The sequence below is a fragment of the Triplophysa rosa genome, linkage group LG22 (assembly GCF_024868665.1).
Source record: "Triplophysa rosa linkage group LG22, Trosa_1v2, whole genome shotgun sequence".
NCBI lineage: Eukaryota > Metazoa > Chordata > Actinopteri > Cypriniformes > Nemacheilidae > Triplophysa > Triplophysa rosa.
Window position 1 is genome coordinate 18,479,219 of NC_079911.1, and position 20,049 is coordinate 18,499,267.

At 37.5% G+C, this 20,049-nt stretch overlaps 2 protein-coding genes across 5 annotated transcripts; one reads left to right on the forward strand and one right to left on the reverse strand.

The window, feature by feature from the left end:
- The first annotated feature begins 349 nt into the window (after positions 1-349).
- Positions 350-9,601, forward strand: ash2l (ash2 like, histone lysine methyltransferase complex subunit). Of its 2 annotated transcripts, XM_057321446.1 has the most exons (17): positions 350-446; positions 1,017-1,083; positions 1,347-1,492; positions 1,579-1,667; positions 1,847-1,941; positions 2,024-2,119; positions 2,206-2,301; positions 4,430-4,505; positions 4,595-4,612; positions 5,048-5,150; positions 6,618-6,835; positions 7,211-7,378; positions 7,466-7,659; positions 7,769-7,861; positions 7,953-8,051; positions 8,429-8,488; positions 8,907-9,601. In XM_057321446.1, the coding sequence occupies exons 1-17, from the start codon at positions 394-396 to the stop codon at positions 9,012-9,014; spliced, it is 1,779 nt and encodes a 592-aa protein (XP_057177429.1). In that variant the 5' UTR covers positions 350-393; the 3' UTR covers positions 9,015-9,601. The 2 variants fall into 2 exon arrangements, with proteins under 2 accessions (XP_057177429.1, XP_057177430.1); XM_057321447.1 differs by lacking the exon at positions 4,595-4,612.
- Positions 9,602-9,662: 61 nt separating this feature from the next.
- grk5 (G protein-coupled receptor kinase 5) lies at positions 9,663-19,373 on the reverse strand. 3 transcript variants are annotated; one of them, XM_057321444.1, is made up of 16 exons: positions 19,093-19,373; positions 17,529-17,624; positions 17,280-17,392; positions 17,062-17,139; positions 16,844-16,944; positions 16,675-16,767; positions 15,981-16,044; positions 15,742-15,882; positions 14,751-14,941; positions 14,630-14,667; positions 13,629-13,718; positions 13,304-13,512; positions 12,864-13,004; positions 12,635-12,772; positions 10,772-10,948; positions 9,663-9,992 (listed from the first exon to the last, which is right to left on the reverse strand). In XM_057321444.1, exons 1-16 carry the CDS (start codon positions 19,142-19,144, stop codon positions 9,927-9,929), a joined length of 1,788 nt encoding a protein of 595 aa, XP_057177427.1. In that variant the 5' UTR covers positions 19,145-19,373; the 3' UTR covers positions 9,663-9,926. The 3 variants fall into 3 exon arrangements, with proteins under 3 accessions (XP_057177427.1, XP_057177426.1, XP_057177428.1); XM_057321443.1 differs by having other exon boundaries at positions 17,529-17,627; XM_057321445.1 differs by having other exon boundaries at positions 10,713-10,948; positions 17,529-17,627.
- Between the last annotated feature and the right edge of the window lie 676 nt (positions 19,374-20,049).

The following is a 20,049-nucleotide window of genomic DNA, read 5'->3' on the forward strand; positions in this document are numbered from 1 at the left end:
TGAAATTTTTAAGATAAAGACATGAAAAACTGAGATTTACTTTTTTGCCATTGTATTGAAAATATGTAAAATTGTGGGGTTTTTTCAAGGGCAAAATTAGAATCAGTTCCTCTTATAAAAAATTATAAGACATCACTGACATTGTATTAAAATTAGTGTAAACTTGTGTTTTTAAGGGAACAATTACAAACTGTTTTGCTTAATACAAATTTTAAGACATTATTCCAGGTTTCTCAACGAAATTCTATCAACCAGCACACTGTACCGCATTCACCGTGTAATTCATAAATTAGACAGCAGGTGTCAGTAAGCGTCAGTTTATCCACAGACGGCCGGACGCGAAGAAGCTGCTGCATCATCGCGAGATTTGATTCTCTGATCGTTATTTGAAAAATGGCTTCGGAGGCGAGCGGCGCGTCTGTGAGTGAGAGAGATACAGCAGAAGGGTGAGAATCAATGAAAATATCCACGTGAATGAATAAAAACAGTCATATTCATCGACACAACAGCGTCTAACGGTCGTTATTATATTTATAATATGCACATGAATCTGATCTGTGTAATAATAATGTCTCTGTTCAGTAAATAAACATCGGGCTCAGTGAAGTCAAGTGTTGATGCATAATGAGGTATTATGAAATATAAGGGAAATGATTTTATCTTCACATGCTTTTTTATTTTATCCATGAACTGGTCAAGCAGTTAGCTTAAACTTTGTACTTTAACTGTTTTACGTTTCACCGTTTTACCTTATTTTTACCCTGAAGTTCCTTGCGTTCGTTTCTCTCGTTGTCGGCATTTGTGGTTGTCCTGTATGTTGCTGCATTATGCATTCTAGCTTTCCCTAAAATGTCACTCATGTTTTTTTTCTTTCAAAACAGTCGCTATTTAGGACATTTTCAATAAAATGTCCGGTTTTGACAACGTTGCCATTTCTGATCGTGTCAATGTTTGCAGTTTAATGTCAACGAGGGGTCACATGTTTACATCATGTATTGTGACATGTTTGCTTGCAGAGATACTTCATTTGGAGAGCTGACCGCAAACATGGAGACCGAGGCTTCCAGTGGTAAAGACACTATGGTATGGTGTTTAAAAGTAAAAGTTATATCCGTCTTTTGTTCCTCATACACATTCCTTACTGTACATAACAGTGCGTGTTATTTTTAAGCATTTGTCTTTATAATCTTTTATCCAAATTTAACCTTACACCTCCTTTTTAGCTGATGTCACTGATTCCTCTTAATTTTCAGACCCTCCCCTTTAACCCTTGTCATAATTCTCAGTTTGACTCGTACATTCATTACTTTACTGAAGTGAAATGTCCTGTCCGTTTGAACCTTCAGGACACGGCTGGTGACAGTTCAGAGGCGGCTGACACACAGACGGGTTCAGGAGACGATGAAAGCGGGCGTCAGTTGGGTGATGTGGAGCTGCAGTGTGCTCTCTGTATGAAGTGGTTCACAGCGGACACATTCAGCATCGACACAGCGTATGTTGTCACTTTTTCTGTGACGTGCGGCACGTGCCGGAGATCCATATGTATATAAAACACGTGTGTGTTTTCTGTCCCTGCAGAAATTGTCTTCCATTCATGACCAACTACGTGTTCCATTGCAATTTGTGTCACCACAGTGGAAACACTTATTTTCTGAGGAAACAAGCGAGTGAGTGTTTAGTTTGCTGGTTATTTGTGTGTGTCAGAGGTTGTGAGGATACGATGTTTAAAACTGCATACTGCTGTAAACTATGTTTGAAAAGAATATGTTAGTACTGTAGATTCTGTTTACACCAGATCTCATTGGTATTCCGTGTATTCGAATGTGGAATATTTTTGTATCCACAGATCTAAAAGAGATGTGCCTCACCGCTTTGGCGAATCTGACATGGAGGTCCCGGAGTCAGGAGGAACATCCCAAAACCATGTTTCCTAAAGACAAGGTGAGCTTGGAAATTCAACTAAGCTTACCTGATTTGTTTGTGTTGTTGTGGTTTTAGCGGAATTATTTCTTCTCTTTTAAAGGACATCATACCCTTCATTGACAAATATTGGGAGTGCATGACGACCCGTCAAAGACCCGGCAAACTCACATGGCCAAACAACATTGTCAAGACCATGGTGAGTCACTTGATTTCTTTACTGAATGTGAAAACAGTGGCTTGTTTGACAGTGTGCAGCATGAGCATCCCGTGTATTGATCTCAGATTAAAGAGCGTGACGTGTTCCTGGTGAAAGAACATCCAGACCCCGGCAGCAAAGACCCTGAGGAGGACTATCCTAAATTTGGCCTGCTTGATCAGGTACTACACATGAGGGTTTTTCTTTTGTAGATACAGCGGTTATGTTTGGAATGGAATGCTAGTGTACTATGTCAAATATGCTGTATATAATACCTATAATGCTATGTTTTTTCACATATTATATGACCTCATTGTAAATACTGTGTACTGCCTACTTGGGCATTATAATCTGCTTCTAGCAGACCAGTGAATCAAAAGGTCTAGATAAGCACATTGCATTGTGGGATACATATTTCATACATATTTTATTACACAGACATATATGTCGCACATGCTACAAAAAATCGGTCTGTGCTACGAATAAATTGAATAGTGTAGCACGGGTGCGATGCAGTTTGGCAGAGCCGCTTGTTTGTGTGAAGTGCGCTTGTCATTGTGCTTGGTCATGTGTGAGGTTAACTAATGGCGCACCACTATTTATTTTCGTTTTTATTTAGTTTTTGCAATGAAAACCTGTTTTCCCGGCTGCATTGTGTCCATTGATCTAGATCCCTATGATCTGCACGATGTGGAAAAACATGGAAGGAATCATGAAAGCCGAATTCTACCATTTAAAATATGTCCTCTGCTTGTTCTGCGTGTCTATGAGTAAATGAGTTGCACACTTTAACATGTTACAAGTGTGACACTCGTGGATTTGTCTGTATCTTACTATACAAGGGCATGAACTTCATCCACAGAGTTGTTCTAAGTTTATTTTACGAGCATTTCACTGTTTGAGTGAAGCTGAGCCCTGCGTTCCAATTCGCCTACTTATACCAGCCCTAATAGTAGGTACTGTTTTGTGTTGGAATAGTAAGTACTTTTGAGTACATGGCAAAATAGATTGCACAAACTGGGACATACTAACAGGAAGCGGAAGTGGGCGTTGTTGCCTAGAGACAACGTTTTGGCCAATAACTGTCACACACATCAAAATACAGCTCTTCTTTCCATTAAGGTGTTCATTCATTCATTATTTCGTATGTAATGTTTACTGTATACTTACATTTGTTAATTTAGTGACGCATCAGTTGTATAATTTATTAATGCAGTGGAGCATCACTAAACTCCTCCTACTCGTGGTGAGTTGTGGGTAATATCAGCCGTCAGAGTGTGCATCATTCCGCACTTCGAATTTCTACCGGAAGCGGTAGACCATCCGGGAATCTTTGGAATACTATTTTCTAGGGATGCACCGATATGTAAATTATGGCGGATAACCGATAATTCTTTAACATTAGAAGCCGGTAACCGATAAATGGCCGATATAAAGTATCTAAATATTAATATGAAGTAATAATTCCGTAAGCCTGAAACAAGAGGCAAAAAGTGGACAACGGCTTTTATTTGAAAACATTGACTGCAGAAAACAAGGTAACCATTAGTTCTCTTTTTTCCCCCCTGAAAACCATGTACCAAGCCTACTTGACAGTAGTTCAAGATTCTTTAACCTTCAAGCTTTTCTGGTATATTTTTTATTTAATAAACAAATTATAGATGTTCTTACAGAGCAACCCAAAAAATGTTCTTTATAGCCACATGTCTAACAGGTCTCGAGACAGAAAGCATTCAGACAGCAGACTGATTCAAACAATATGCACATTCATAAATACTGTATCTACATCAACAATGTTTTGCTAATAGCAGTAAGTGAGTGACCACGACAGAAAGGTACTGTACTGTACTGTACAAACTAGTTTAACTAGAGGAAATGATTTATGATTTATCGGCTACAATATATCGGCCTAAATTTTACTATCGGCCGATAACACTAAAAATGACCATTTATCGGCCGATACCGATATGGCCGATAATTTATCATGCATCCCTACTATTTTCAACATACTACCATTTGGACATACTAATTCTACTTTGGAATACTATTAGGATGGATAGTATGCGAAATGCAGGGACTGTCAAACGCACTCAAGCGTCTGCACAACGACCCGCCAAAAGAAAAGTCAGCTTAATTTGAACCAGATGATAAAAGAATGAACTTGTAGTAAATTTATAAACTGTAGCAAACACTATAGTATACTTTAATATGTAAGGTTCAAATATACTATAGTACACAAGAATTTGACTGCAGTTTACTGTAGTAAATACTATAGTGTACAGTATTGATGGTGATTGTTTTGTCACTTAGGATCTGGGCAACATTGGACCATCATACGACAACCAAAAGCAAGTGACAACAGTCACAGGAGCTGGAGGTTTGAACGGTAAGCTGGGCTTCATCTGAAACACTGTTACATTTTTATATACAGCATTTTGTTGAGAGAATCCGATTAAATTGTACGTTGTATTTCAGGTGGATCAACTTTTTCAGGTGAATATTTTTTATGTGGCGTTTGAAATCAAAGCTTGATGCTGTTTTATGCTTCCTCTTCCCTGCTTGGCATTGACTTTTAGCGCTCTTGACTGCTTTCCTACTCTCGGGCACGAGCTTTCTATCCAACAGTGATTTATATTTCTGTGTGTTTGCGCTCTCTGTTCCCTCAGCAGATGATCTGAAATCTACCCGGCATGGCTTTTGCCGTAATGCTTTTGTGCTTTCTCCTGGTGTGTTCTCCAAACCTTGTGGCCGTTAGATTACTCTCAACCCTCGGCCTGGCTGCTTTACCGCTCTGTGTTGACCACAAGTGTGTGTTTTATTAAATTCTTGCTAACAGGAGGGTTTGGGGTGAAAACCTCGCCTCGTTTGGAGCATGTGAATAGGGCATCAGCAGGTGTGTGTGTTTAATCTTGAGATCTTCTGTCACAGGTGGTCTTCCTCCAGCAGCTACAGGTAAAGGCAGAGGAGCCAAACGCAAACAACAACAGCAGCAGGACGGAGCTACTGCGGGAACAGCCAAAAGAACACGCAGGTACGTCTGATGACAGCTCATTACGCCCGTCATACTAATTCAGATGAATAATTTACCCTTCTTGTCTGTATTTTGACATCATTGTGATGCGAGTAAGGATGATGAACAATATCTTACAAGATTTCGGAGTTAAAATGTTACTTATAGTCACAATATAGAAGTAAATAGTGTAATAAAAAAAAATTTGTATTTTGATTCTAGGGATGTAACGATTCACGATACTGATCTCACGATACGATTCATTCACGGTTTATTTTACAAACGAGTTGAGACAAATTAGAGATGAGCAACTGCCCTTGAATTATTTCTCAAATGGTGCACATTTCTTCGTAAAATGAAAATATTCTTTGTCAAATAACAAAACGGCAATTTTAAAACAAATTCCAAATCAAATAAAAAATGAATACAAAAATCTCTTTAAAATAAACAATCTAACACTACGTCCGAAATCGCATACTGTGACAGTACGTACTGAATTTGAATAAGTAGCTACCTATCGGCCGTTAAAACAGTACGTAGTATATAGTATGAGTGAGAGTAGTATGAATATATTTCGGACATACTGCGTCCGCCATGTTTTATGGTCATGTGACCCGTATGCTCTTTGACCTATGACGTATTAACAACAACCTACACGTGAGTGTTGATAAAATAGTCATAATTTAGTCATGAGAAATTCATTTATTGGCACTTACATTAAAAACGGACGTCCGCCTTAAAGTTTTCCGCTATATTTATTTGATTTACTTTTGAAATTTGACCGTTGCTCTGCTCCCGTGGCATTATGGGATAGAGAAGTGTCCTTCCGATCCACACTCACGAATCTCGGCGGAAGTAGTAGACTATCCGGGTATTCTCGCCTACTGTTTTTTGCATACTGAGGTTTCGGACATACTATTCATGACTCATACTCATTTTCGCCTACTATATAGTATGGAAGTAGGCGATTTTGGACGAAGCGTAAGACTTAGCTTTTCTTGGATTTGTTTTACATTTAAGAAATATCAGCATATCCACGTTTTCCAAGTTTGCAGTAAACACAGCGACTCCTGCTGTTCAAAACATGTATTGCGATTCAAATAAAGTCTCAACCAGCTTGAATCGTCACATATTATAATCGATTTTTAAATATTAAATAACTTAAAGGTGCGATCTGTAATGTTTGCCTCTCTACTGCCATCTCTCTTTTAACCATCAAATTGCAGGTTACATAACACATTTCTACCTGGTTTAAAGTCAAATGATGTCGTACTGACGTTACCTGTAAAATCGTCTGCTTAAATTATAAATCATTTTTATAAGCTGACCATTGTGATCCGGGGAAAGATAAGGAGGCAGTTTTCAACACAGATTTTTGTGAATTTGCTTTTTGGTTATAAAAAAAGTTATGGGATACTTTTTAAATACAGTTTTAAATACTTAATTTCTAGATTAGAACTGATCAAATTTTCTTGTTTTTCCCTGCAGTGACCCGTTGTTCTCCGCTCAGCGTCTGCCCCCTCACGGTTACCCCCTCGAGCACCCCTTTAACAAAGATGGTTACCGCTACATCTTAGCAGAGCCGGACCCTCACGCTCCCGATCCCGAGAAACTGGAGCTGGACTGCTGGGCTGGAAAACCTATCCCTGGAGATCTGTACAGAGCATGTCTGTATGAGAGAGTCCTGCTGGCCCTCCACGACAGAGGTACATTCATCAACAAACTTATGTTCTCTAAATAATGATTAAAAACAAACATTCATTTTTATTTATTCACCCTCATGTTGTTTAAAACCTGTATGACTTGGAACACAAAAGAAGATATTTTGAGAAATGCCTGTTCATACAATGCACGTCAATGGGGTTCAGTGTTGTTTGCTTACCAACGTTCTTCAAGCTGTCTTCTTTTGTGTTGTGCAGAAGAAAGAAAGTCAAACCGGTTTGGAATGACATGAGAGTGAGTAAATGATGAAAGAATTGTCATTTTTGGGGGGAACTGTCGCTTTAACCTTACATACGTTTTCATAAACCTACGAGTTATTTATAAATGATTCATGTTCCTCTGCGTGTTAATAACCACAGCTCCACAGCTGAAGATCTCAGACGACCGCTTGACAGTAACCGGAGAGAAGGGTTATTCCATGGTCCGAGCATCTCACGGGGTCCGAAAGGGGGCGTGGTATTTCGAGGTCACTGTGGATGAGATGCCTCCTGACACTGCTGCTCGACTGGGCTGGTCTCAACCTTTAGGTCCGTATGATTCTTCTAACAGCTTTATAGAAAGCTGATATGGCCGTCTGTGTATTTACAGTGTCTGTTATGTGATTTCTATCTTAGGAAACCTTCAGGCTCCTCTGGGTTATGATAAATTCAGCTACTCGTGGCGCAGTAAGAAAGGAACACGCTTCCATCAGTCCATAGGAAAGCATTATTCTGACAGCTATGGTCAGGGCGACATCTTGGGCTTTTACATTGAACTGCCGGATGGCACAGAGACCTCAAAGGCTTTGCCAGATACCTACAAGGACAAAGTAAGAACTGATTTGTTTGCTTTTCATTTAAAGCTGCTAATACACACTTTCAATGAAAGACTTGAATGTGTACTTGAGCTTTAGAGTTTCTGTGTTGTGTTTTTCTAAGGCTCTGATCAAATTCAAAAGCTACCTGTACTTTGAAGAGAAAGACTACGTGGACAAAGCCGAGAAGAGTTTAAAACCAACGAGCCCCAGTCGAGTGAGTGTTTCACTGCGCAATATTGATCTGAAGAGATCACGCTTGTGTGTTTCGTACTGATGCATAAATGGTTTTCCTTGTTTTTGTTCAGGTCATTTTTTTCAAGAATGGAGTGAGTCAGGGTGTGGCGTATGAGAATCTGTTCGAGGGGATGTATTACCCTGCCATATCCCTCTACAGGAGCTGCACGGTATGTCACGCAGTCCTCCTCCCCTGACCTTCTGTCAAATGAATTTTGGGGGTGTTAACGTATTAAAATGTGATACCTGGATTTTTATCACAGTACTGTCACTCTTTCACATTGCTGTTTGATGACTTTGTCACTCCTGAGGTTTGATTTTGTTGAAGTTCAACAAACAATGGACTTGACACAATACATTTAGAAATGCTGATTAAATGAAATTCGGAATGCTCTCTTAATTTAAAAAAAAAACTTGACAAATGTGTTTCCTTTTTAGGTGTAAAGTCTCGTGTGTTGCCATGTTTGTACACTAGACAGTGTAGTACTGAAGAATAAAGTGGTGTCGCATTGATAATCTGAAACAGTTTTCTCTTTTCTTTATTTAGGTGTCTGTTCATTTTGGACCACACTTCAAATACCCACCGAAAGACATCAAGTATCAGCCGGTGAGTATGAAAGTCAACATGTCACGTTTGAATAACTTTTTCCTTTCGCGCTTTGAAACTTCAATAATATGTGAATGCAAAATAAAGGCCTATTTTTACTGCCAACCCACTTTTGAACATGTAATCGAATCTGAGACGATTTACTTTAATACACCTTCCTGGTCTGATCGAATGATCGGCGCATGTATTGTGTATTTGTCTTTAAAGTCAAACAAAATAATGAAAGTTATTATGAGAAAGTAAATTACGAGACCATTTTTATTTTGGGGTAAACTGTTTCTTTATCACAGTCAGTCAAGTCAAATAGAATTTTTTTTTTAATTATTCAAATATATTTTAACTCAATTATTTTAATATATTGTACGAGGATATGTATTGTGATCTGTCGTATGGTAAGTGATTTGCTCGTGTTGTGTAGGTCAGTGATATGGGATGGGGAGCTGTCACTGAACACACACTGGCAGATATGTTGTACCACGTTGAGACTGAAGTAGATGGTCGACGCAGCCCTCCATGGGAGGGATAAACCTACCTGCTCCATCCTGGTGACAACACGGACTGTCTTACAAAGATGCCAAATCAATTTCCCATACGTGTCGCTCATAAAACACACAGCTATTTAAAAAATGTCACGCAATAATTTGTTTTCATTCCATACAGTCACACTTTGCCCAAACTTGGCCGAAGATGCAATTTTTTCCGGTCATGACATGCAGAACGCATGACTCGTATTTCAATTTTCTATATGAAACCACAGCTGAAGTTGATGTGAATGGGATGTCGTCACTGTCGTGGTCACACATTTTGTTAAAGGGTGCTAGATCTCCTCATACTGCAGTTTTATCTTTGTATCTCACAGTATTTTATTTCCAGAAAAGATTAGGAGTAAAGTGCATTCTCGTGCGGTGTGTGTGTGTGCCGGTTCAAATCTGAAAGTGTGACCTGGCAGTTTCCTCATAGTTATCATGTGTCCCGTGCAGCCCGGATGTTTTTCAATTGTGTTTGTTTGTTAATTGGTTCGTAGTTACTCAAATAGGTGTAAAATATAATTATTTTATCGCAAACCATGTTTTATACACTCTTGTTTTAATAAAGACCTAAACAGCTCTGAGAGATCGTATTATTAGTTTTGTTATTTACGGCTGTTTAGAATAATATTCACACATGCACCATGTCCACATTTACAATTTTTAATGTAAAAAAAAACAAAAAGGTGTACAAAACAAATTAATTATGTTTTTTGAGAGTATGAAAATAGTATCCACACCCTGCATATAGGGTTTGTGATACAGTACATTTACATGTGGGTCTTGTAAAGAGATTTGTATTCATTATTTGCGTATCTTGTACAAAAAGAACTTCTGGATGTTTCAGAAATTAGGGCAAATCATATTTCTGGAAATGGTGGCTGGCACTTTCACTCCTCTTGAAGTTCGAATCATGCTGAATCTGAACCCTGACTGGTTGTGGTGGGACATATGGGTTCTGCGGACCGCCCCCTGTGCTACAACAGAACAAAGAACCAAATCAAAGTGTTAATGCATTGCATTCAGTGTTGGGTACGTTTCTCTGAAAAAGTATTTCATTACTTATTACTAATTACTTTCTATATCCAACATCAACCTTGATTAGAATTTATTCAAGGATGGACATGAAACGGCTTATTTAATTCATTCAAATAAATAACTACATAAAGTATTCTTATTTACTGACCAAAGTATTACAAATGTGAGAAGGATACATTAAAGCATCCATTTTAAAGTTACACTGTGTCGCGTCCTGTGTGGACAATGTAAAATTATAATGGGTTCTTATGCGTTTCTAATGTCTTTTGTCCGGAGTAGACACGGTGTTGGACTTAAAAATTTGATGTCATTTCCACTATTGAATATATTACACAGTATTTAGTTTAATTACATCAGAAGTAACTGTAATTAAATTACAGGGGAAATAAGAGTAATCCCTTACTTTACTTTTTCAAGGGAAAAGTAATTAAATTACAATAACTAATAGTTATACCCAACACTGAGTGCATTTCAGTTTTAGGTGTAGAAATGACAAATTTCTTTTTTTGATTCCCATAGCTTACAGATACTGCGGTTAAACCGCGATTACTATAGTGAGACCATGGTAAATTTGTGGTTACCATGGTTTTACTACAAATTAAACCAAAAACTATGGTTACTATAGTTTAAGCATGGTTGATTTTTCTAAGGGGCCTGACCGTGATAGTTGTCTGTGGTGTTCAACAATGATATGCAGTTATATGCAAGGATTTATTACGCGTCTGCCGAAGATTCTTTGCAGGAGTCGGTGCCGCCGGTATTCCGGTGGACTCCGGTTACACGTCTGCGGCTCAGAACCATTAAACGGGATCATAGCGTTGCGGTCCAGATCGGGTGTTCTCGTTCCTTCCGGACCAAACACATTCAAGTCCTTAAAACACTCTGTTTCGATCATCTAAATGAAATAAATTAAAGTGTAAAACTAAATTAAGCTTATTGTAATACTTAAAGCTGCAATCCATACGTTTTTGGGGTTCAAAATGAACAAAAATCAGTTATTGAACAAATACATAATTTTATGAAATTCAAGTTAGAGGTTTATATGGATTTTTTTGTCATTATTTTGTTCTTTATCTTGCATAAACAATCCTGTTTTCTCAGTAATATTCTTCCAATTCTACCGAATCAAAGTTTCACCATGTCATCAATATCGGTTTCTATCCTGTTAGTCATTTGTAAAATCCTTTAATCCGTTTTTAAGTTCCCCAATGACATCATCCTTCTGGACATTTGGTTGGCAAACATCAGTGACGTTTTGCAATGGATCTGATGAATTCTGTGATGTTTTGTGCCATTCGATCGTTCCAGAACATTACACATTACACTATTATACTATTTCATATCAATGCACAATGACCAGGGGCCCGTTTCAATAAGGAGGTTCAACAAACACAGAGTTCAAATGTGAACTCTTGAGTTGATTTACACCGAAACTATGAGTTTTTGGATTCAGAACAGCTGGTTTAAGTTAAATCTATCAACTCTGGGTAGGCTCACACTGAGTTAAGCACGTGCACCACGACTACGACACGCCATGATCAATGGAGCTCCGATATTACGATGGATTCACCATGGCAACAGCACCAAAGAAAAAGCAACATGGGAGCGAGGCACACTTTCCGCTCTGCATACTGTGCTGAAAATGACTTAAGTTTAAATGAATAAATATATAAATGTACAACAAATTAATCAGTAAATGAATGAAACAACAGAAATAATAAAAACATTTGTTCTCAGTTCTCATGTTCTCAGTCTCCATCACAGCTCTAGTTGTCAGTGTGAGACGTCATGTTGTATAGGACACCTGTAGGGCGTTACACTCGGACTGATCACCACTTCCAACCCTGCTAATATAAAACAGGTATAACATTCTTTATCGCTTCATTGCTGCATTTATGTCTTTATTCATTTCTTTATGCACTTTACTTTTACACTTTATTAAGTCATTTCTCATCCTCCATAGAAAACTATGCTCTGATGTAATACACGCACGATGGCTGATGTTATTGATGTAATGATGAATGACATGTTTTGATGCATCTTATTCACTGTAAAGAAAAATGGTACAGTTTTATAAAAAAAATGCACACAATTCCACTCGGGTCCTAAATTGCTCTCCTGAAATCACTGTATTGAGTGAACGAATGAGGTACACCACTTGCGCTTTAAAAAGGGGGAGGAGATCAAAAGAAACTCTGGGTTTACCAAAGAAAACCTGCTCCGGACCAGGTTCACAGAGTACTATGGTTACTGACTCTGAGTATAAGTTACCTCTCTTTTAGAAACGGGCTTGAGTTACCCCGCTTTCTCAGGTTTGACATACCTCACATTCTGAAACGGAAAACCCAGAGTTTCCCTCATTTCAGGGTTAATATACTCAGAGTTTTCACTAAACCTCCTTTCTGAAACGGGCCCCAGAGGTGTCTTTTTGTTTCTTTATGCTTCTGTAGCTCAATTGGCAGAGCATTGTGCTTACAACACAAAAACATGGTTTTAATCCCCACACACACTGATAAAATGTAAAGCTTGAACGCATTTTTCCAAACGCATAAGTGTCAAAGTTTCCTGTGAAAGTGTTTACCTCATTCTGCCAGGGCACGGCCACGGCTCCCGTGTTAAACTTGGCATAGAAACCATTATCTGTCTCATTGAGAATGACACCTTTGACAGTAGAGAACTGATCGATATCTAAGACGTCTGCACAGTAAACCGCTCTCGGCTGATAGAGAAAAGGTTTTGATGAGAAATGAGTATGTTTGGATGAATCGTAAAGTTAGTTTTCAGTAGAACGTGGCTATAAAACGACTCACATCAGGAATAAACGGTGGCTTTACTCGGCCAGCTTCCAGTCTGGTGAAGTTGATGCTTTTGAAGAATGGATGAGCTTTGATAGCGTCGCTTCCATTCCTAGACCCACAGCCCAGTCTCTCCTTTGGGCTTTTTGCCAAGAGCTTCAATTAAAAGAGTTTATTTGAAAAAAGAAAATCTGGTGTGTTGTTTGATTATGTGTATTTTACATTTATTATATTGTTTTGGTATTTTTTATACTGTATGGTCATGCCATTATAATTTACAGTGCAAGAGGCGGATATATTAAGAATTAAACCCTGATACTATCTGCTTCTAATGTCGATTTAATCAGACTCATACTGATAAAAAAATACTGTCACCAAAATATCCTGTAGTGATCGGCCAATACTGTCTTAGAAATGCCCCAAAAAATCACCAAGAGTATAAAATATGGCCTTACACTTTTGCAAATCGATTGAGTATCCTCATCAAACTTGTTCCCGTAGTTCTCCGTCATCTCCAGAACTCTCCTCTCCGTCTCTTCTCTCGACACCCCTTCCTTGTGTTTGCGGAATGGAGGATTTCCGGCTGTCATCTCGTAGATTAGACACCCCAGACCCCACCAGTCTACACTTACACTGTAATATTTGTTGTTGATGACTTCTGGAGCTAAAGACAACATCAGAATGACACTTTAATTGAAAACAACAGTGCAAAAGAAACATCGTTTAGTATTAAAAGTAATGATAAATTCTTTAAAACGTTACTGAGAAGATTATTCATACCCATATAACCCAGCGTGCCCACTCTGCCCTTGACCGGTTTGTCCTCTTTCAAGATTACAGCCAGACCCAAATCAGATATCCGGATGTGACCTGTCAAACAGCACAATCTACCTTTATCTCATCCATCGTTTACTTGGAAAACTGAAAAGGAAAGTTTTACATTTTTACTTCATTACAATTTCACTGTTGTAGGCGACACTGACGGCTATGATCGACAGATCTCTATACAGTAGTAAAAAAAAAAGAATTTGGGCATCGTGGGATGGCATTTCGGTGACTGCCCTTACAAAAAATAAGTATACTTCAAGTTCAAGTATAATTTGAAGTCTTATTTACTGTTTAAAATGTATTTGAGGTATACTTTATTGTAGTAGGTATACTGATACTAGTGTACTTTTCAATACTGCTCGGCTTGGCCCTTTTTAGTTTATAAAAGTGTATTTTTAAGCACACTTGAAGTGTAACAGTAAAAGTAAACGGTGAGTACACAACAAGTTTGTGCTTCAAGTATGCTACAAATGAAGTGATGTATACTGAAGTACAAATATAGATCGAATATACTTTTCTGTATACTTACAGTAAATATAATTTTTAAGTCTATTCCTGAGAAGTACATAAAATAGTATACTTGATTATTTTAAGGTTAAAAGAAGTGTACTAATGGCACACTTGAATCTTTTTTGTTAGGGTGCTAATGTTTTACTACCTTCATGTAATGACATGTAAGCCTATGCTTGATACTGATCATGTGAAGAGTATTTCACAATAAACTAAAAACAACATCAACCAGTGTTCATTGAAATGCATATATTCCATTCATTTCCTTGTTTATGATTGTGAAAACAGATCTGGAGAAATGTTTCCTGGTGTTGAGTGAGCTTCAGTTTATGATGACAAAAATAGAACATGTAGGGAAATTTGAGATCCAGAGTAGAAAATAGAAAGCAGACAAACGTGTTTGACCAGATCATGTCTTTTGTTTTAAGGTGAAGTGCACATACCGTCATCATCCAGCAGAATGTTCTCTGGCTTTAAATCTCTGATAGAAAGGAAACGCACATAAATCGACTTGCATTTTGGGTTATTATTATCTGTACAGCATTCTATTTAAATGAACCATACCTGTATATAATGGACTTCTGATGAAGGTGATCTAAACCGCACAGGATCTCAGCAGCATAGAATTTGACTCGGTCTTTCAACAGCCCCTGTGTGCCCATGTTATAGATGTGAAACCTCAGATCTCCTCCGTTCATGAGCGTCAGCACCAGACACAGAGCTTCTTTAGTCTCATACGCGTACGCTAAACTCACCTATAACATCACAAAACCAAGACATGAATCAAATGAATCATGAAACATGTCCAGGCCACATTTCACCTCAAAATTAAAAGAAAAACAGCTGTTGTTATTTTCATTGAGGATGAACTAACCTCCAACAATTTTCACTATTGTGATAGAAAAGTCTCGTTTCAATTATTGTGATAATTTAGTTTTGAGTTGTATTTTTTCATGATTAATGGTGATATATTAATATGGTGTTGTAAAAAGTTGCATTTGCATAAATGATAAATAATAAATATAAATTGTTTAATAGTGATACAATAATGTCTAAATGTCAGCAGAAATTTAGTTATAAAGTCAAAAAAGTATGTTCAGCGATAACTAACATGATGTATAAATTACAATTCATTCATTTTATTTTACGATTTATCATCATTGGATATCATTTTTTTCATTAGTGAAATGAGAATTTTGGAAAGAAATGTTTTGATTATGATGGAAACATAAATTGGAATGGTGGATTTATTTTGGTTATGCATTTGTGAAATATAATTTCTGATGGGCTTAATTATATTTATTACAATAAAACATTTTATTTGCTCACTATATATTTTTCTGGTTCTATTGTTTTTCTTAATCTCATTTTCAGAATTTGTTTAATCTTTTCTGTTCTGTTCTGTTATACAAAATAAAATTAGTTCTTGTCAGGTTTTCGTAAGATTCAGAAGTTGACACTTCAGCATAAATATTGCCTCGAAGTAGTTGCGAAACTCCTTTGCGAAAACTGCTCCCAAAAAGCAAACGAAAATGTCAAGTGTCACTATTCTCACCACGAATCTGCTGTTGACCCTCTCAAGAATCTGTTTCTCATTGAGAGCCATGCCTTCCCCCTTCTGCTTCTTCACCCGCTTCTTCTCCAGTTTCTTACAGGCGTACATCTTTCCAGAAGCTCGCGCCTGACACGCACACACCTGCGGCAGAGAGAACCCCATCACTTCCTCATCATTTCTAATCTGAGTGTGTTCATCATCTCACAGACACTTCAGTAAACTTGTTAGTGTGTTTTTACCTCTCCGAACCCTCCCTTCCCCAAAACACGGTATTCTCGAAATGTGTCTCTGGTGACCAGCCGTCTGTGGATGAAAAAGACATTGAAAAAGAACATTACAGTCTATTACAAACATGGCTGACATCAGCGACTGAAGTAGTGTTAGACGTTCTGTCCTTTTTAGATGTTAATGCCGGGTGTGCTGGGGTGTTTTGGGTGGTTGCTAAAATGTTTTAAGCTTTGTGTCTTATTGTGTGACTGTGCTAAATGTTACTTTAAATCTGTCTTGTTTCTGCAGACCATGTGATAAATCACAAAAGAGATCGTTTAATTTCTCAGTTTTTTCTCATGAATGAGATTATATGGAGTGCAAATAGAAACTATCATAGAACGTGTCACGTGTCTCGAATATTGAAAATGTCAGAAATGTGTCTGTCATTCGAGTTTCAGAAGAGATGTCAACAATGTGTCACTAACTGAGCTCAGATTCGTCAAGTCTGCAATCAAAAGTCGGTATTATTGAAGGTCTCAATATGAACTCGAACTTTTCTCATCAAATTGACACAGATCCAGATTATTTGACCTCTTCAATCTACATTCATTTTACACCTCCATACTCTTCATGTGTTTCAACAATGGTCTTATTTGTTTCTGTCTATTTTTCCTAAGCAATTTAGGGAGACACATTTGACAAACCTGTATGAGCAACGCTTACCTCTCGACTATCTTCCACTGCAGGAAGCGGTCGAAGTACATGCTTTTCTGATATTCTGTGAATGGATCTCCACTCAGATACTCGTGCAGGGTTCTTTCAAAAGGAAAAACAAATGAAACGATGTGCACAAACGTGCACGCAAACACTCATGAAAGCTCATGAAACTGACTTTTGGCTGTCACTGAAGATATCTTCAGAGGCTTTGCACTCCAGGTTGTATTTGCACATCTGAAAATGACTGTCCAAAATGTCCTGCACACTGTGAACAGACTGATCAAAATCATAAAAACGTGTTTTAGCCATAAAGTGTAACGCTCAAAATATAAGGCTAGAGTGAAAACTTTGCTAAACAAGAGTAACAGCTGTGTATGAAGAAAGTCAAGATACCTGTGTGGTGAGATATTTTGTGATCAGTCTATTGCCAAAGTTTTTTCGCTTGTCGTCCGGCGTGACTTCATATTCCTCCTGTGAGAGAATGTCATAAATGCACTGAAACAAATCAACTGGTCACATGTCACAATACTTGCTTAACAAATAAGTAAACCAATAAAAATGTAACATCAGGCCATATGCTTATGCACGATTCAATTCCTTTGCATTTGTACCATTGAATCCAGGAGTTCAATGCAATACTGCAAATCGGTCTGCGTCGCACAGAAGAGTCGAAACAGTTGTTTCCCAATGGGCTGCTTCACGCACAGACTGTAATAGTCTCGCTCTGACAGACAGAAAAGAAGAATTTATAAAAAAAATACAAACATGCCAACATTGATTTTAACATGTGAAAGACTAGCTTTGCTTTTGTGCACAGGAGCATATTCCAGGCAATGCATTTACACGGGACCCAATCTCACCGATGCTGTTCTCCAACTCTCTGCACTCGTTTATGTGCGGGAAACGCAGAAGGTATCTCCATTTTCGACTTCTTCCTTTACGATTTCCATTATTACCTACTGGACGTTAGAAAGACAAATTTTTGTTTCAAATGATTCAAATGAATCAAATTTGAGGAACATCACTACATCGCTATTTTTAAAACCTCTTATAAAGTTCAACTCACGAACCGTTCAGCCAAAACTGTTTTTTGATAAAAAAGAGAGTTCTCCAGCAAGAACCATTGACATACTGTTTGGTATGATATCAATTAGTGTTATTGCATATCATGATGTTTAAAGAGATTCACTTAAAAAGTGAATAGCCTTTCAATTGACCTCCTCACACAAAACTCTTATATGGTTTCAGAAGAAAGTGGTGGTCAATGTTAGACACGTGACAGGAGGTACAAATTACAGACTTGGATAAGTATTGCTTTGTTTGTAATATTGATACTACATCAATACCGTGTGTGTGTGCTGTGTTCTGTGTAAATGGTGATCTGTTCCCAGTAAAACTGCAAAACATGAGCCTGTACTATAAATAGCTGTGGAATGAAACTATAGGAAGATGAAGATCAGGTATGTGAGGACACACCTGGCAGCCACTCAGCTTCAGACTGAAAAAAACACATGTAAGGTAGTTTAAAAGCATAAGTAACTATTATGGAATAAATGACTGCTAACAATGTAATGACTTGAAAACACTGGAGGGAGTGTTGAAAAGAGTGTTTCAGTTTGAGAGGTTGACGGAACATGCAGGACAGGTTTTCCTGAGTTTAAAAAAAGCAACAAAATCTATTTTTAGACCTCAGATAAGCTGAATTGCAGGTTATACTGACACGCGGGTTTGGGTTGAGTTAACCGCAGCCAAAGAAGTCTGACCTGTTTGTGATGTAAGAGAGGCATGACGTTAAAGACATTGTGTGTCTGCTTTTGTCTGAGGTCAGTATTCTAGTTTAGAGGTTTAGGGACAAATGAAAATATGTTGAATGTGCTGTTTCCACCCATAATTAAGAATTATCAGGGCACAACATGCGAAACATCCCAGTGATTTATGCTTCACAGAATTTCATGTTACGGTATATTTACTGTAAATTGAAGTCAACTTTGAAATGTGTCTATATGGAACGGTTATGGATAAGTAGCCTAAGGCAAGTGTCCGTGTATTTTGTTTATGAGATGTTTGGTTTGGTTGTTTGAAGGTAAATTTGATAACGTTTTGGTTATGGTCTTTTCTTCTAACACAACATTTTCACCATTTATAGGCAGCCTAAGTAAATCAGTCGAGTTGCTTTTAAATAAAAGTATTTAAATAAATCAAGTTTTACATAAAGCACGACATAGCAACCTTCCCGAAGTATTTCATGTCAACTATTAACTGATTAAATTTAAGTGGCAAAAATAATTTTTCGACCTGTTAAGACATTTAATACGTTAAAAAAAGTTTTAAAAAGATAAAAGGTTTATTTTATCATTGTTTATACTTCAAAGCTGTCTATCACAAGAAAACTTGACATTAGTAAATGTGAATATATGTTCCTACCTTCTCGTGCTTTTATGAGCGCACAGTTCGCTACCATTGATTCAATCTCCATATCTCTGCAGTGTGAACCGATGCAAAAGTCAGCCAAGTTGAAAATTCTGCATTTATAATGAAAGTTTCCCTCTTTTTTCCTGGTGTGGATTTGGTGATCTCATATTCCTAGAGAATGAGATAAACGTCCATGCACCTTATAATGAAGACTTTACATCTCCTGTGTGACTTTGATAAAGTGCATGTTGTCAGCGTATAAAGACATTCACTAAAGCAGGTGTTCACTGACAAATGACAAGACTCAACTGACCTGTTCTACATACATCAGTTCTGTTGCCTATAATCTTGTTTCACCGGTGCAGGTGCATCTGCGTCACTGCTGTAAACAGTGACTTCATGCTTTCAGTTTAACTGCATGTGTCGCGTCTTTTCAGAAAAGAGGGGGGAAAACGATTCAAAAGGTGCATGATTTTATCTACAAAGGCATTTTTTAGTGTAATTTCACACAAATAAACCAGATTAAATTTGTGTATAAAAGAACTGTTCGCATTGGACCAGATTATTTTAAATTGTTTGGTGTGATGCAAAAGTTTGGATATATCATGTCACTGGCGCCACCATCTGCTCTGCTGTGATTGCAACACATAACAGTTAAATCACCTGCAAGAAAGACACAACATTACAGTGAGACAGAACATATAAATCCTAATTATTCGAATATATAAAAAGAATGTATATGGATTTATATAATTTACCATTTAAAGGGAAAATAACTATGAAACCATTTTTGGCCCAACATTTAGCCTACTTCAAAGAACAATTTCTTTATCACTTTTTATAGTCTGTAAAAGTTTTTCTGGTACCAAGAACTTCTTCGGCAAAAGAAAAGAATTGAACCATTTGGAAGTTTTATTTTCAGTGCATTGAATAAATCGCATTAAAGGCATAGATTTTTGTTTTCGCTAT

Bases quoted from the DNA above. Each gene is read 5' to 3' on its own strand.
- grk5 (XM_057321443.1), bottom strand. From the start codon at position 19,144: ATGGAGATTGAATCAATGGTAGCGAACTGTGCGCTCATAAAAGCACGA. The intron at 14,668-14,750 runs GTATGGTTCATT...CCTTTCTATCAG, and splicing joins CAGAAGTCCATTATATACAG to AGATTTAAAGCCAGAGAACA. The intron at 13,719-14,629 runs GTATGTGCACTT...GCTGTTTGACAG, and splicing joins CATTCTGCTGGATGATGACG to GTCACATCCGGATATCTGAT.
- ash2l (XM_057321446.1), top strand. From the start codon at position 394: ATGGCTTCGGAGGCGAGCGGCGCGTCTGTGAGTGAGAGAGATACAGCA. The intron at 447-1,016 runs GTGAGAATCAAT...GTTTGCTTGCAG, and splicing joins GAGAGAGATACAGCAGAAGG to AGATACTTCATTTGGAGAGC. The intron at 2,120-2,205 runs GTGAGTCACTTG...TATTGATCTCAG, and splicing joins ACAACATTGTCAAGACCATG to ATTAAAGAGCGTGACGTGTT.